This window comes from Ixodes scapularis, unplaced genomic scaffold (assembly GCF_016920785.2).
Source record: "Ixodes scapularis isolate PalLabHiFi unplaced genomic scaffold, ASM1692078v2 PGA_scaffold4__175_contigs__length_147842914, whole genome shotgun sequence".
Classification (NCBI taxonomy): Eukaryota; Metazoa; Arthropoda; class Arachnida; order Ixodida; family Ixodidae; genus Ixodes; species Ixodes scapularis.
The window spans coordinates 65980275-65996325 of NW_024609879.1; the positions used below are offsets into that span (position 1 = coordinate 65980275).

Consider the following 16051-nt stretch of genomic DNA (forward strand, 5'->3'; position numbering starts at 1 on the left):
GTATTATACTTAAAATTATTCCGTTTGCAAAAAAGAAGCAAAAAAAACTTATCATAATTTATTATATACAAAACGAGATATTTGCACGAGATTCCCTAACTTCTAAGAAACCCGTATGCGATCGGAATACTTAAAAACAGTCTCGGTACGGATAAGAAACTGATCTTAGAAACGCGGCGTGGATCGCGAAGGCAAGAATAGTCTTCTGGATTGCAGACAGTAATCTGTGTTCCGGTTTGACACCGAATAAAGCAGTAGGTAATGCTTTTTACCGGTGACTTTATGACTTATCGGCAGCGGCCGAAAATGCGGAGCCCTAATTATATTCCAGTGACAGCAGACCATAAGTTTGGCATGCGAACTTAAGTTTCGTTTGCACATGAGAACATGAAAGACAGACTTCAACAAGGAATGAAGCTCGATAGCGGTGCCCTAACGACCGAGCAACCTCAAAATTAAGCGGTGACTGCGAAGTTCATAACGTTGTCTAGCAAGAATCACCACCCATGGTCTTTGTTCTCGGCAGTAACGATTTTGTTCTACGTTTTAAATACTGGCGTTGTCTCTACAACAATGAAACCCCACGCTGCTGCGAGAGCACGTGCTTCGTCTTGCGAACGGTGTGCAGTATTGGGGGGGGGGGGGGGGGGGGGTATTCACTGGACGCCATTTTTAGGGCAATGTTTAGAGGGCATGCTCAGAACTGGCTGACATTATTGGGCTGCTAAAACCGGCCATCTGGGCGGTGCTGAGTGCACGTTGCAGAACTGTGGAAGCCCGCCGTCAGCAGATAGCAGGTTCAGCAGCCGCGCTCACAGATATGGTTGCCAGTGAATACTCCTTATACACTGTGGTCATCCGACGGAGGCTTATGGCGAAGAAGGCGCCGTATCACTGTGCTTTTGGTTGCACGTTAAAAGATTTCCAGGTGCTCAAAGTAATACCTCAACCCCCCGTTGGGGTGTGCCACATGCCCGTCGTTGGTTTGACACGTGAAACTCCCAAAATTTGACTTGTCATTGTTCACCCTTAAAGGGATACTGAACCAAAAATTCAGTGTCGATAATAAGTGGCACACGTTCTTCCCACGAGCTAGCAGCCGCCGGTGTGCACGAGCACACACAACCAAATTGACGTCATAGTCCCCCATTCACGCATATGATGACAGTGTGCTGTATGGGCTTTGGGCCGAAGGAGAATAAAGAGAGGCTTTACATTTCCACAAGGAAAAGCTACGTGCTTGTTAGACCAATTAATCGCTTACCGTTTACACCAGAACTTACTGTTGAGATGAAAAGCTTGTCTTTATTCTCTTTTTCCCCGGAGCCCACACATTCAACTGTCATCTAAAGCGTAAATGGGGGACTATGACTTCAATTTCGTTGGGTGTGCACGCGCACATAGTCGGCTGCTGGCTCGTGAAAAGGTCGTGCGCAGCTTATTTTAGACACTGAAATTTTTGGTTCAGCATCCCTTTAAGCTGAGACTGTAGCCAAAGAACCAAGCGCGAGCTATACCACTCTATATTGACGGTGAGCTAGCCCAACAAGATGAACTTTTTTCTTCCCCTAGACCTGGTGCTCGTATCCGTTTGCAAGACCTATTCCCGAAGTGAACATGTGAGCGTGAATAAAGTTAACGAAGGCTTTAAGTCAATGGAAGTTGCTGCAGAGGTTAGCATACACTACGTGGTGGGCCCCTGAATGCGAAGTTGCAAGTTGCAAGAGAGGAAGTACATCCAGTCCGATCAGGGCTACTCCTCGCGACACGACGACGTAAAGCACTTGCGCTGCTAAGGAATATTTGCACGTAAATTTGGCAACAAAAGGAAGAAAAAAAATTGAAATGAGCCGTTTTGAGTATTTGTTTGTTGTAATAGTTGGTTAAAGTGGATGCTCACTTGAAATTTATTCTGGTAGATTTTATTTAAAAAAAAGAAAAAAAAGAAAATGCAGATTTAGTGTCAAGTATGGATCTGGAATCTTCCTGTTCCATCTACATTTTTATGAAGTTTCTGGCATTGCGACCTTCTGAAAGTTCCACAACTTTAGTGATAGGGTCAGTTTCTTCTCGTGCGATTGAACTGAAGTTCGCTATTAGTGGTGAGATACGAACTCACCACCTTCATTGTTGACGCTCTGCCAACGCAAACTGAGCCTAAATGTTTCTTTTCTGCAATTCGATCAGGTTGTTTTCCTTCCTGGACACCTAGCAGCACTTGCAAGGTGACTTGCCAATTCCCAGCGGTATCATGTTTTTTTTTTTTTATTTTCCCTGCCCGGCTGATGAGTCAGTGCCTGGTTTTTATTTTAACTTCGAGTATTTCCCCCCTGGATACGCGAAGTTTTTGTAAAACTGCAACAGTGACTGTTGTTGCTTGCACTTCCTCCTTGAACTGTTTCACGCTGCGGGCTAAATTCAAAACTTTTAGGAAGATAGTGTGGAATCTTCAAGAAGGGGTCGTTCTCGAACGTGAGTCATAGAAGATCCTTCTATTAGTTGGTCACGTATGGCTTTATTTGATGACTAGCCGAAATTGCAAGTTTGAGAAAATCCTCGTAATGCACTGAAGAATTCACCAATCGTTTCACCAGGAGCTTGAGTACGCCGGCGCAACATGCGGTTTTCTGTAATAAGGTTGTACATTATTGGGTAGCGCGCGTCAAGAGTCGCAGGAGCGTATTGTGGTGTAGCAGAATGTGCCCAGCAGGAACACTGGAGGAGTGCAGTATTTCATCGTCTTCTCCTTTTTAATAACTAACCCTACTTTCCCTTTCTTCGCTTGAAAAACAACAATGTTACATCTTTTTTTAATATCTGGTGTAGGAAAGAGCGTGACCTTGAAGTTGAGAGACACAGCAATAACCTCCACTTGGGCGCCATGAAAATAAAGTATTCCTCTTCGGTAGTCAAACTTATAAAAGCGGTTCAACTTTTTTTATAAAGGGCAAGAGACCACCAGTGACAAGAGTGCGCATATTCCAGTGTATATACCTTGGACCTTCCAGAAAACCGAGCACGTACCTTCACGATTCCAGATATAATGATGGAGATACATTCGTGCTGGTGACCCGCGAACACCAGCACTCCTCCTTTCCTGTGGGAGTCGTGAAATGCCTGCAACCAATATTATTTGGCTTTTATTTCCGTACTCCAAAATCTCTAAAATGCCGTTTTAGAGCGCGCACAAAACAACATTTTGACAATAGATTCTAATGGCTTTGATGCGATTAAATACGATTAAACTATTTTTGTTTTGTTTAGCTACTGCAGAGATTGAAATATAAAGTTCCTACCCCCAGCAACTCTAGCATTAGTGTGAAAAATGAAACACAGAATGGAATACAGGATCATTATAAAAAGTGAAATTTTTAATATTTAAATGAATTGTTTCTAAAATGTTGAAAGTTGCGTTTGCTCAAGTTATAAGCATAATGAAGCAAAAATAACATATTGAAATAGGAAAAAAAAAGCGAAGTTTTACTAAACTGCGAGGGTTGCAAAATGCAATAAGGCATAAGTTAAAGCTTCCGGCAATTTATGCAGTTCAGATGAAAGTTTTGGAAAAAGGAGTATCAAAATTATTATTCTCATATTATGCCTCTTTTGTGATGCGCTCATAGTGGATGAAAATAAAATTACGAAGATCGGTTCTTTGCGGGTGAAGTTGCGTCAATAATGAAATATCGGTATCTAACAAGCTAATTTAAAACAACTCGAAAAGTAATTTATTGACTCACTTTCCAACGGTTTCCAATCAACATTTTGACATGTATAAAAAAAATCACAAAACATATATCTGGACAAGATATCTGCGCCAGTGTCTCAATCAGTTCACTCGAAGTACGCACTAACTTGCAGTATAAACGCAGACAGTCGGACTTAAAGGGGAAATTCTGAACCAGCCTTTGCTTCACGCTATGCGCTGTGGGAGCGAGAGTCTGCTACCACGCCCAGAGGCCGCTGCCGACTGCCCAAAGTGCACAACGCCCGAGGCGCACAACAGCGCACAAAGAATAGGCGCGAGAGCCTATAAAAGATGGGACAGGCCCAGAGAAGGGAGGAGCCGGACCGAGGTCATGGAGGCGTGTAGATCGAACGCTACGGCCATGGTATACTTCAGTACTAACAACCGCTTGCCGCTACTTTACTAAATGTAGTTTCTCGTTTTGGAAACCCCAGCTTAGTGTTGTTCCTCCCGGATAAGCATGCAGCAAGGCATTCCTACCACATGGCGCAAAACATACTTTTGCTGCCCCTCTGTCGCATGAGTGACACGGGGCTGGGTTTCTTCCCTCGGCAAGTTGTTTTTCAACTGCGGTGTTTCTTTTCGAAGTAGTGCTTGTATTCGCCACAGAGCGATTGCTCGTTGAATCGGAGCCTCAATGCATTCCATAGTCGCGCGGGGGCGTGTTTATCGCTTTGGGGGCGTGTTCATTTTTCTCGAGGGGAGTTACCGTCTGTTGCCGCACACGTTATTCTTGTCTTCTTGGCGTTTCTGTTTTTTTCCCGCCATGTCTTCCACTGCGGACCGAGATGAAGGATGGCGAAAAGCCTGGAGCAAGCGTGGATCCCGGAGAAGGCTAGGCGGACGCGCAAGCCGAATTGCTACTGAAGGTGGCAGCCATGTGTGATGGTGTCACACAGCGTCTCACTGTGCGGCAGTCACGTAAGCCGGAGCTGCGTCCCCAGCTGACGGTGCCGGTCTACGCTGGCTACAACGACGCCAAGTCAATCGCCGACTTTCGGCGTGAGCTCGACGTCTACAAAGCCGCCTCCAGGCGCCTCGAAATCCCTCCTGATAAACCGAATACTCCCACTCGCTCTACAGTCTAGCCCTGCGTGCTGGTTATGGCTGCAACCTACTTTCACCAGCCTAGCGGAGTTTGAGCGATAATTTCGAGCAGAGTTGCTGCCACCTCGTTACGAGTTACAAATCTTGGGAGAACTCGAGTCCCGAACGCAACATCCGAACGAAAGCCTGGTTCAATATATTTGCACATTGCAGGAACTCACACGAAGGGCGCAACCTAATTCCTTCGAGTCGGAGATTATAGCTCGGGTCCTCAGACAATGTCACCCAAAGTACCACGTGTACCTAAACGGCCGCACGATTGAGACCATTGAGAAGCTAGCCCGGCACCCCCCAGCACAGAGGAAATCTTCCTCGCTCAGAAGAGCTACCTTCTACCGCCTTTGGCCGCAAGCTCTCTCGAACCCGCGGGTGCTTGGCAGGGTCCCGAGGCAATCCCGACCCCAAGACCTCCACGGAACAGGCACAGAGTGCCCAATCAAAGCAGCCGGAGCCGCTCCAATTTTGGTTCAATGCGGGCCCACTGGAAAACGTCCGAAGAGCGCCCTTTTGCAGGCGACTCATACAGGTCTTCGAACCAACGCCACAACTAAGGACAGCACGGCCACTTCCAAAGAGAGTGCCCGAATACAAATTCCAGGCAGAACGAAACAAATAGCGGAATGGCTGGAAGTGAGCGGGGGGATTGTGAATATCCGGTCAACCCTCGTGCGCCTATGGGCCGTGAAAATCCGGGTGGTCACGTGGCGACCCAACCGGGAACTATTACGGCCGCGGCCGGTAAGCCCCACTCCAGAGCCGTCGATGGCCACTATCAAAGCCAGGATCACGCACGCAGCGTCCCTTGTTCCATCGGAATGTCGAATTCAGGCTAATAGCGAGATGATACAGCCACGGAAGACGATCCCTTTGCTCAGTTTTCCTTTTTGCCACGCTTTTGGATACCGGGGCTGCCATCTCGCTTATAGGGAACGCTGCCTACCAACTATGCAAAAAAAAAAATAATAATAATGATATTTCGTTCGGCAGGCACACGTCTGCAGTTAGCCTCCGGGTCAACAATAATGGCGGACGGAGTTGTAAGTCTTAACATTTTATTTAATGCAAAGAAACTGCGTCTGCGCTTTTTGTATTTCCCGGTACTCGCCGTACCCGTGATCTTGGGTCGAGATTTCATCGAAGGCGTAAGCACGACGCAGGACTTCCCTGGTGGCGGCTATAGTGTGGGGAGCCAAACGGACCTGACTCCGTTTACCAGGCGAGAGAACTGTATCACTGGCCCAACCCTTCCAGCCCACTTCACAACGCCTGCAGCTACCGTACCATCCGAAGTCTCGGATACCCTACACAAGTGTCCTGGCACTGACCTCCAAACGAGACAGCTGGAGCACGTCCTGCGGCCGTTCTCTCCGATGTTTACAGAGCGACCAGGAAAGGCAGACATCCTGCTGCATCAAATTGAAACCGGCAACGCACCGCCTTGGAGTGCGATCCACGTCCCATCAGCGTGCACAAAAAATGCTTCCTTGACGCGGCCCTTTAGGGGATGCTGGACACCGGGGTAGTACGCGAGCCAAAGAGCCCTTGGGCATTTCCTGTAGATCTTGCTCCGAACAAAGATGAGACTGCCAGACTCTGCGTAGATTACAAACGGCTTAACGAAGTGTCAGTACGGAACAGTCATTCTTTTCCCAGCATTTCCTCTATAATGTACGCGTTCGGTAACGCGACGGTGTTCACCACGTTGGATTGCAGCTGCGGATTCCTTCAGATCGAAGTGCATCCGTTAGACGTGCAGAAAACCGCTCTCATTTGCCACAGAGGGCTGTACGAGTTCACCCGCTTGCCACTTGGCTTGTCCAAATTGCCAGAGAGCTTTCAGCGTTTGATGGACGTTGTGCTCGGAAACGCCAAGTACGAATTCGCGATTTCATGCATGGATGACTTTGCTGATTTCTCGAGAACATTCGAGGAGCATCTCGAACACTTGACTATCGTGCTTGAGCGGATGCGGAACGCGGGCCTAACAATCAATCCGAAGAAAGTTCAGTTGGCCAAGCCCAAAACTAACCTTCTCGGATTTGTTGTCGATAGCTGCACGCTCCGTCCCAACAAAGAACAACTGCGCGCACTGGCTGAGTACCCGTGCCGCCATAACGTGAAAGGTTTGCAGCGATATCTCGGAATGATTGCATTCTATAGAGATTTAATTCCTTACAGCTCCGAGAGTTCTCATCCGCTTAATAACCTTCTACGAAAAGGCGTCAAATGGTTTGTGAGCGAAAAGCAACAAAGCGAATTCGTAGCCTTATCAAAGGCAGTGAAAGAAATTGCGGGTCTGCACCTTCCCGACCTGAACTAACCATTCGTTTTGCAGACATGAAAAAGATGGCGGCGTGGAAGCTGTTCTACTTCCGGAAAATGACAGTATGACGAAAGAAACCCCCCAGTTGCTTTCGCAAGTCAGACCCTCAACACCGCACAGCGTAACTACAGTGTTGCAGAAAGAGAATACCTAGCCATAGTGTATTCGTTAAAGCGATTTGGCATGTATTTGAATGGCGCAACAGTCCAAATCCAATGTGATCATTTAGCGTTGTCATGGCTGAAGAGAGTTCAGAGTCCCACTGGTCGCCTCGCTCGTTGGACGACTTACGCCACAACAATAGGATTAAACTGTTGTGTAGAGGCCGGGTGCTATACAGAAAACTGCTGATGCACTTTCCCGCGCCCCCCCCCCCCCCCCCCTCCCCTTTTTTTTTCCTGAGGAGCACGTGCAGGAAGTTCGAGGTCTGGTTGCAGTCGTTAATACACCATAGGGACTACTTGACTCGCGGTGGGGAACATTAGTCTCAAGAGAGGATATTTTCAAGGCCCTGCACGACGATGGGCTCTGCCAACAAGTGACTGCCTGGCTGACAGCGTACAGCCCAGTCAACAGAAAGGGTGATGAACAGTTCGACTCTTACTTACTGAGCAGTGACGGACTCCTGTAGTGCTAGATCCCTCAGGCTGATGATGATCTGGGCAGTTCTGCGTTTCGAATAGTGATACCTCGGAACTTACGTAAGTTCTTTATGAAATACATGCAGAGCTCTTCCCTAGCCGGACACAGCAGTGGGAGCAAAACTTACGATAAGTGGCCCCAGATTGCAACGTGGCCCGGCATGCGGCAAGATTTACTGAGGTATGCGCGTAGTTGCCTGTCATGCCAGAAAGCGAAGCCACATGCTGGTCAACCCCCAGGACTCATGCAACCGATCGCTAACCAGAGCCCTTGGCAGATCTGTTGCTGTGACGTCATGGATTCATTTACATGCAGCCCACGCGGAAACCAGTACTTGTTCGTAGAAACAGACAATTTCACCGAATGGGTGGAGCTGTCCCCTTAACTAAAGTTGGACTCGCAAAAAATATGGGACTGCCTACTTCAAGTTTGCGCACGTTTCGGTTTCCCCGCAAGCCTAATTTCGGATAATGCATCATATTTTATGAGCAAAGTTCTGGGAATTGAACATAAACGGTCTTCGCCGTATCATCCACAACCAAAAGTGTAAATCGAAACCTTAAGAGGAGGCTTGTTGCTCAGACGGAGCGTCACAAAGACTGGGATGCGAAGCTCATAGAAGTGGCCTTCGCCCCCCGCACCACGGTTAACCGGTCAACCGGGCTCACCTCTGCCCAGCTCAAGTTCGGCAGAGAGCTTTCTTTTCCTCTCACTAACACCCTCCGTTTGACAGAGTCCAGGGCACAGATCCGCAACTACACAAAGGTCGCAGACGACCTGCGAAAGCGTTTCACTATCAACCTGAAGGAAGCCCGAGAGAACCTTGATGTTTTCAGACTACAGCAGTCCGAGCAGTACGACCAGGGACGCCGAGACCTGCAGTTCGAGATGGGAGACTTGGTGCTCAGGCGCCCCTGAGTGACGTGGCCAAAGGCTTAATGGCCTCACTGGCCAACAGGTGGGATGGTCCATTTCGTATAGGCAAAAAGCTTTCTCCGCTTATGTACACACTAATTCATTATTTCAGTGGTGAGTCCACAGGACCAACTCATGTCACCGAACTTAAACAATTCCACATCTCGGAAGATGGTTTTTCGCAGGATCGGACCGATGCCGGATCCCCCCTCGCCGTCACATAGGCGGTACAACTTGCGACGTCGGTTACGGCTGAGAGAGAGTTATAGAGCGATAAACAAGATTCCTATTATTTTTTATTTTTTTTGTCTTTCGAATTTCGAGCGTTGTACCTCTTACATTATACCAAGGATGTGATCGCCTTTCTGAGGGCGGGAAATATTGCGCAATTATATTCCCACCCCAGATCCTTTATTTCTTATGCATTATAGAAGGAGTGGTTACACATGAAAGTAACCAATAGCAATGCCTCGTTTTGGTCCACGAAGATGGATCATGGTCAACACCACCACCGATCCCACTCATCTGGACGCCAAGGTCCTAGGACACGTGGTGGTCCCAGTCACCGAGGGCGGCAACCGGTCAGACCCACCCTACGGAACCGCCGCCAGTGGGCAAGCCGAGCCAGAGGCACCGTACAATGCCTCTGCCAACGATGCCGGGAACGACCACCAAGGACGGCCGCGACCGGGAGCGCGCCCTTGCGCTCATACAGCGCCGCCGTCCACGTCTTCTGCGACAACCCCCTCCCAATGACGACCACGACAACGCTGTCATCGACATGCCAGACGCTTAAGGGAGAGGGAGGGAGTGTGAGAGCGAGAGTCTACTACCACGCCCAGAGGCCGCTGCCGACCGCCCAAGGTGGACAACCTCCGAGGCGCAAAACAGCGCACGCAGAATAGGCGTGAGAGCCTTTAAAAGATGGGACACGCCCACAGAAGGGAGGAGACAGACCAAGGTCACTGAGGCGTGTAGATCGAACGCCACGGTTATGTTATACTTCAATATTAACAAACTTTTGCTGTCACATTAATAAATGTAGATTCTTGTTTTGGAAACCCCGGCTTCGTGTTGTTCCTCCCGGATGGGCATGCAGCGAGTCAACCCTACCACAGCACGTATTCAATGGTTTGAAAGTTTTTTTTGTTTTTTTTTTGCTGAAGGAAAGAAAATTATAATTTCATAGTCAGCGCGGTGTGCGCACTCTTTCGTGGCTACGTAACGTGGCTTTGGTATTTTAATTGGTTATGTTCATTGTTCACGAAGCTTAGCTTAGATCAGAATAATTTAAGCTTCAGCCTAAAAGGCGAGCAATTTCGGTAATTCTAACTTCATTCTCGACAGGTTCGTCATCGCTGAACACCAGATACCTCAGAGATAACATTCGATGGGTTAGTTTGCGGCAAGGCAAACGTTCATTTACCTGCTAACACCGAGATGTTCTTTCTGCTTTTCTCCTCTACAATATGTGTTTATTGTAATATAAATCATATTTGTTAGTTCTAAAGCAGGGGTCATGCTTAGTCCCATGAAAACAGGTGGTGTTGTTTTCACCACAGGCGTAACGACAAAACGCCCAAAGCGCGCAGACGTGAAGGCATCTAAAGTATCACTAGAATAAAATTATTATTCATTTGTATGAAACTAAAGTCCTAAATTGGTCAATAAAACCAAGGTATACGCTTTCTTCAATATACCGATCTCACCAGCCAGTTTCGTTACATCGAAGCTGCCGCAATGCATTGAGGAAACTTGTCTTTCTGCATGTGCGACGACCTCACTCCAGCTCTGCGGACATGCAGAGCATGAGGCGGGGCGAGCCGTCTCGTGCCCTGCTGCCTGCCTGCTGAGAATTCTAGTTATCATGGCGTCACGCACGCGCCTAACACTTGATGACATGGTTCTTTTCCTACAAATTGTCACACAAAGTCGTCCACTGCTTAAACAACTTTGGACGTGCCTGGATCCCTAGTGGAATACTGTGCGCGTTCATATGAATGGCGAGTGAAATCTTTAGGCCAGGTCGGACCTTCGAAATTTAGGCCAGGTCGGACCTTCAAAACCTACTGTTTCCTTTAACGTAGGGCTATGTTCTCTAACAACATCTTATTGCCTGGCGTTGTTCGAAAGCTATACATTCTCGTTAAGCAAATACCTAAAAGTAATTGCGCTTCAAAATTATCGGTCGTAATATTAAATTTAGATTAAATAGAAGAACCTAAAATGTTTTATGCGAGAGCAAATGGCTGATCTTATTAAAACGCGAAATAAAAAAAAAATGGCTGCACTTGAGTAGGGAAGTTTTGTCGTTTCCTCCTAACATCCTTTAGTTAGGACGCGAGTATAGACCTCTGCAAAGAATGTCCGAGAGATATGTGAAACGACCAAGTAAATCACATTAAGGGCGAATGGGAGACTAACCAGGGGAAGAATGACCTTGAAAACGTTGCGATTGCCGACAAATCGGGCTGGTGAAGTATTTTTAACTTTCTTTTTAATGTTTCAAGAGAGGTCTGTTTGCCAAAAAGTTAAATTATTCAGTTGGAATCAGAACCCTTCAATGGTATTCTCATGGTATATTCCGTTGGTCGCTTTTGAATGTTTGAGAGTGCTTTGAAACGCCGATATATGCATTCGGCTGCTGGAAGTCGGGCGCTCTAGTTATATTCGGTTAGTCCTTTTGGAGCGCTCCTATATTTTCGGAACGCACAGTCCTCTGACTCCAAGCGCTGTGAGGCGCTCTGACGTCGAAGTGGGAGCGGTTAGAGCGCGTGCCAAAGGAACGGTCACGTGACTCCAACCATTTCCGCTCTTGGGCTGAAAGGGGCAGAAGCCGATGCGACCAAGGGGCTTAGAGCCGGATATGCCACTGCGTTTGCAGGCTGCACCGATCCCGCTGTGCTGATGAGTGAGTACAGAAGTTGCTCAATGCTTGAGGACATGCATGCGGGCATACGGACACGAGGCGATGACTCTGCGGGCGTGGCGTGCATGTGTGCTGAATGGACAGAGGAATGGTTTTGGCTAATATTCTGATTAAGCCTATCGGGAATTTTCGACTGGGTCATTAGTGGTACTAATTCGCTTGATCAGGAATGTAGGCAAAGCATAGGTCAAAGCTAACAGCTCACTCCTTGAAACGCTCTTCAAAGTGCTCCAATAATTGTACATCAAAACAGCGTGCCACAAGAGGGCCTGCTATCCACACCATACATAAGACAAAGCGTCCACATGAAGGCAATCTGGTGTATGTATATGTGGATGCATTGCGCCCCCTTTAAGCCTTTTCGCGGCTGTTTATACTAAGCTCAAAGTTTGGTTCCTTACCGCTATACTAAACCATTAACCTGGGCCGGTAAGCTCATACCTGCGGGTAATAATGTTGCCCGGTAAAACAGCCGCAAGAAATATTTTCTGGTTAGATAACCGGCGACGTGGGGACAAGCAAGTATGTGGAGCAATTAGCGTTATAAGCAAATGGTTGCCGTGAGTCTGCCTATACTTCGTATATTGATGTACGATTTCACAAACGGAAAATAGATCAAGGCTTTAAATGTAAGTAAATTGAACCGCATTGGTGCGCAGTCGGCATTAGAGTTAGTTGGCTCGACGGAACGACGGCCAGAGCTTGAAGCATTTCGTAGGGGGAGCCCTTGTCGCGATAAGCCGTTGAGAGCGTGGTTAGCACGGGATGCTGCTATTTTATGCAGAGGAAATTGATAGTAATGATAAGCCGTGTAGATAAGTGCTCAACAAAGCAACAACAACTAATCATAAAAAAAACAGACACTATAATGGCGCGATGATGAATCAAAGCTCACAGCCGGCAACGCAAGGAGAGGCGTCAAGTGCACCCTATGGATGCGCGAATTATCATTTCTATAAAAATCCCTCATGCAGGAAATCTCTGCAGTTCGTTCCAGCCTTGCTTTGTGGTAGGGTTGCCTTGCTGCATGCCCATCCGGGAGGAACAAAACAAAGCCGGGGTTTCCAAATCGAGAAACTTCATTTATTAAAGTAACAGGACTGGATTGTTAGTATCAACGTAAAACATTGCCGGAGCGTTCGAACTGCACGCCTTCGTTTCCCCGGTCCGTCTTCCTTCTTTCTGTGTGCGTGTGCCCTCTTTTATAGGCTTCTGCGCCTGTCCTATACGTGCGCTATTGCGCGCCTCGGCCGTTGTCCAGTTTGGGCATTTGGCAGCGGCCTCTTGCCGTGGTGGGAGACTCTTTCTCCCACAGCTTTCAGCGGCTTATCGCGACAGCGGCGCCACATGCGGGCTCTTTTTCCCTCCACCCTGCATTACGACGAGCCAGCTCATTTTGATCCCGAATTTCCTGTAGAAGCGGTATGTAAATGGTTTTTTTAGAAAGACCGCATTTTACGATAATTACAGAAAGCGACAGGGGGCATTTTACGAATTTTTTTACGAAAGCGGCCGACCCGCTAGTTAGTTTAACCCAGCACATCCGTCCACGTGACCTAAAATCTTTCTTGCGTTTATCTCACCACCGATTAAGACACCCAGGGCAATCAGTAAACCGGCCCTGGTGAATCTCCTCTCGGAGAGGCCCTATAAAGAATGCACAGGAAAGCACCGGACCTCGAGCAAGGTCTGCACGACGTTGCGCGGCAACCAGGGAATACTCTGCATGATGGACAACGCGGGGTGACCCACGCTGATGTTGGTCGGCATGCCGTCCACGGCGTGGATCCTCCAGGTCATGTCCTGCGGTCAGGTTGGGGAAATCTGAGCATATTTTTATAGTCCATGAGGTGTCGTCAATATACTTTAGACAATTCCTGCCGTTTTCTTTATTCATTTTTCTTTACTTTAATTTCTAGACAAGCGTTTATTGCAATAACGGTCTGCGGTCAAGGAGGTACATTTTTTACATTAAAAATTTTTCTGCATTTAATTGCTACAAAAGATTAATCACAGTTTCTAATTAAACAGTCCCCAAAAAGCAACAACAACAAAGTATTTGGTTTCAAACAGCGGGTAGAAATGTATTCGTATTATTTGCAAGCGTGAACATTTTATCATCTTACATGTTGTCCGGATGACAAAGAAGCACAAGTAATCAACAACATACGTTCAGACTTCTTGGAAGGAGGAAAGGGCCTCAATTTCACTTATGAGACACCAGCGAATGCGGTCCTGCAATTTTTAGACCTCAGGCTGACGTTCATTCAAGACCATACATGCTGGTCGTACCCCCACGAACCCAGAAAGGACTTTTACACTTTGACTCGGCCCATTCCAAGCTTATAAAACGAGGTATTGTTACCAGTTGCTTGAGTTCAGCACTAAAGAAATCATGTGCACATTCAGCAAGTGATAGTTTTAATGCCCAAGTGCAAAGACTCAAGTCTTCTGGGTACCCGAGTTCCCTGTTGTATGAAGTCACTGAGTGTTTGATTACTTCACGCGGTAAACGAGATAAAGAAAGGGACAGAAGACACCCACCAACAGTCCTGCCATACATTCATCGTATTTCGCATAACTTAAAGAAGGTGGCCTCCAAGTTCTATGCTGAAGTCGTGCTATCTGCACCGGATAAGTTGAAGAAGCTCTGTCCGAAGATCAACAACACGCAGATACCACATGCACAGTGTGGAGTAAACTATCGGCACAAATACGTGGACCGCAGCTGTTGTGTAATCTATGAGATACCGTTAACATGCGGAAAAGTGTATGTGGGCCAGACAGGGCGATCTGTTAAAGACCGTCTTAGAGAACATGCTCTTGCACTAAAGTCGTCACCAGCAGGACACCTCGCCGTGCATGTACGAGACTGTCACTGCTCGCCTTTGTTGAACAATACCAAAATGCTGAGGCGTTACGGCGAAAAACGAGCTGGAGAACTTTTCGAGGCGCAAATCATCATCACGCGCGGGAACACCTGCATCAGCGCCCCTTCGGTGACCCTTTCACCAAAAGAACTACACTATCTTGAACTCCACCAGTAACGATCCATACGCCGCAAGAAGTGTGTAGTGTACATTAAGATAGAATTTTAACTTGTGTTTCACATTAGGTCCGACGAAGTGTTCAACATCTGAACGTTCTGGTTTATTTTCTGAGATTTTTTCTTATTTCTTCTTCCTTTAGTACAGCAACCCAAGGTAGTCACGATTTTGGCGTTTTTCTTCTTCTTTTATAACGACAACCTAGGGCGCGGTCGTATTTTCGTTGGGTTTTCCTCTTCCTTTTATTGTTAAAATGCTTCATTTCCTTCTTGTCTTTTTTCTATTAAAACGTCAGTTGTGAGTAGCGCTCTGTCCTGTCTTACCTTTCTCTTTTCTTGTCGTTTGCGCTAATTTTATCTGATCGTGAACATTTTAGACCATGTATTGTGTTGCGATAAAATGTCAGCAGCGCATTTTATATTCGCTAACAGTTTGGTGCACGCGCAGACAAAAATGCCTAAATGCAACGAGCGCATGGGGGAGACGATGCATCTATTCTTTATGTTACATACCATTAGCTATTTCTTGCGTGAATTGAAACGTGGTGGCGCTACTGTGAAAATAGGCCCCAAACACTTCTGGTTATGAACTAGGCGCCGGGTTTTGCAGCATTTGCGAAGACCTCAGAAGCTCCCACGCTACTTTGGGAAGTGTAAGATTATAAATTTTCCGTAGATGATCTTTGCTGTCCTGCAGTGCTTTCCGTACCCCAATAATAAATTCAAAGCATGGCAGGCCAGGCTTACTGCGTGCATATCCATTCCGCAGTATTGCCATCTTATTTGCGTAGGATGTAGGGGAAGGAAAATGACGGTATTCTTCATATTTGCCATATATTTTGTGACTTGCTGCACGCGGAGTACTCAAGGACTTTAACACAAGTAAGCCCCCAGTTTATGTTTAGATAGCATTTAAAATTCAACACCGCATATAACATTTTAAAAGATTTTGATATCGGATGTCTGTTGGCGCCTTGACCTTTCCTGTGGTTACCTGGACTCCCAGGAGATCGAAAATATTTTCCAATGTCAGTAGTATTTGAACACTTCGTTTTATTTGTATTTATTTGCGTTTTCTGCGTTCTGTACGGAGCCCGACAACTAGCGAAAACTCGGACCTTGAGTTTTTTTTTTTGTTTTTTTTTCCCTAGCTGTCATGATGAGGGCTAGCGAGGAACGAGATGCAAGGCTGAGCAAAGGTGCCTTTAGCACTAACGCATCTGATTATAGTGAAAGAATTCGTCAGTGTAGAACTAGCGCTACCTTTTTCGAGGACTGTGCTGACACAGTCTGACTGCATGCGCTCGCAAGGAAAATATAAAGAAATGGCCCGTAGCGAAA

At 47.0% G+C, this 16051-nt stretch overlaps 1 protein-coding gene across 1 annotated transcript in view; it reads right to left on the reverse strand.

Annotated features, from left to right (window-relative positions):
• The window catches only part of LOC8037422, an 88528-nt gene that overhangs the window by 49016 nt on the left and 23461 nt on the right, over positions 1-16051 (reverse strand). Inside the window, exon 7 of the mRNA XM_042293586.1 lies at positions 13342-13467. Coding sequence (XP_042149520.1) covers positions 13342-13467 — 126 coding nt within the window. The remainder of the gene's footprint in view (positions 1-13341; positions 13468-16051) is intronic.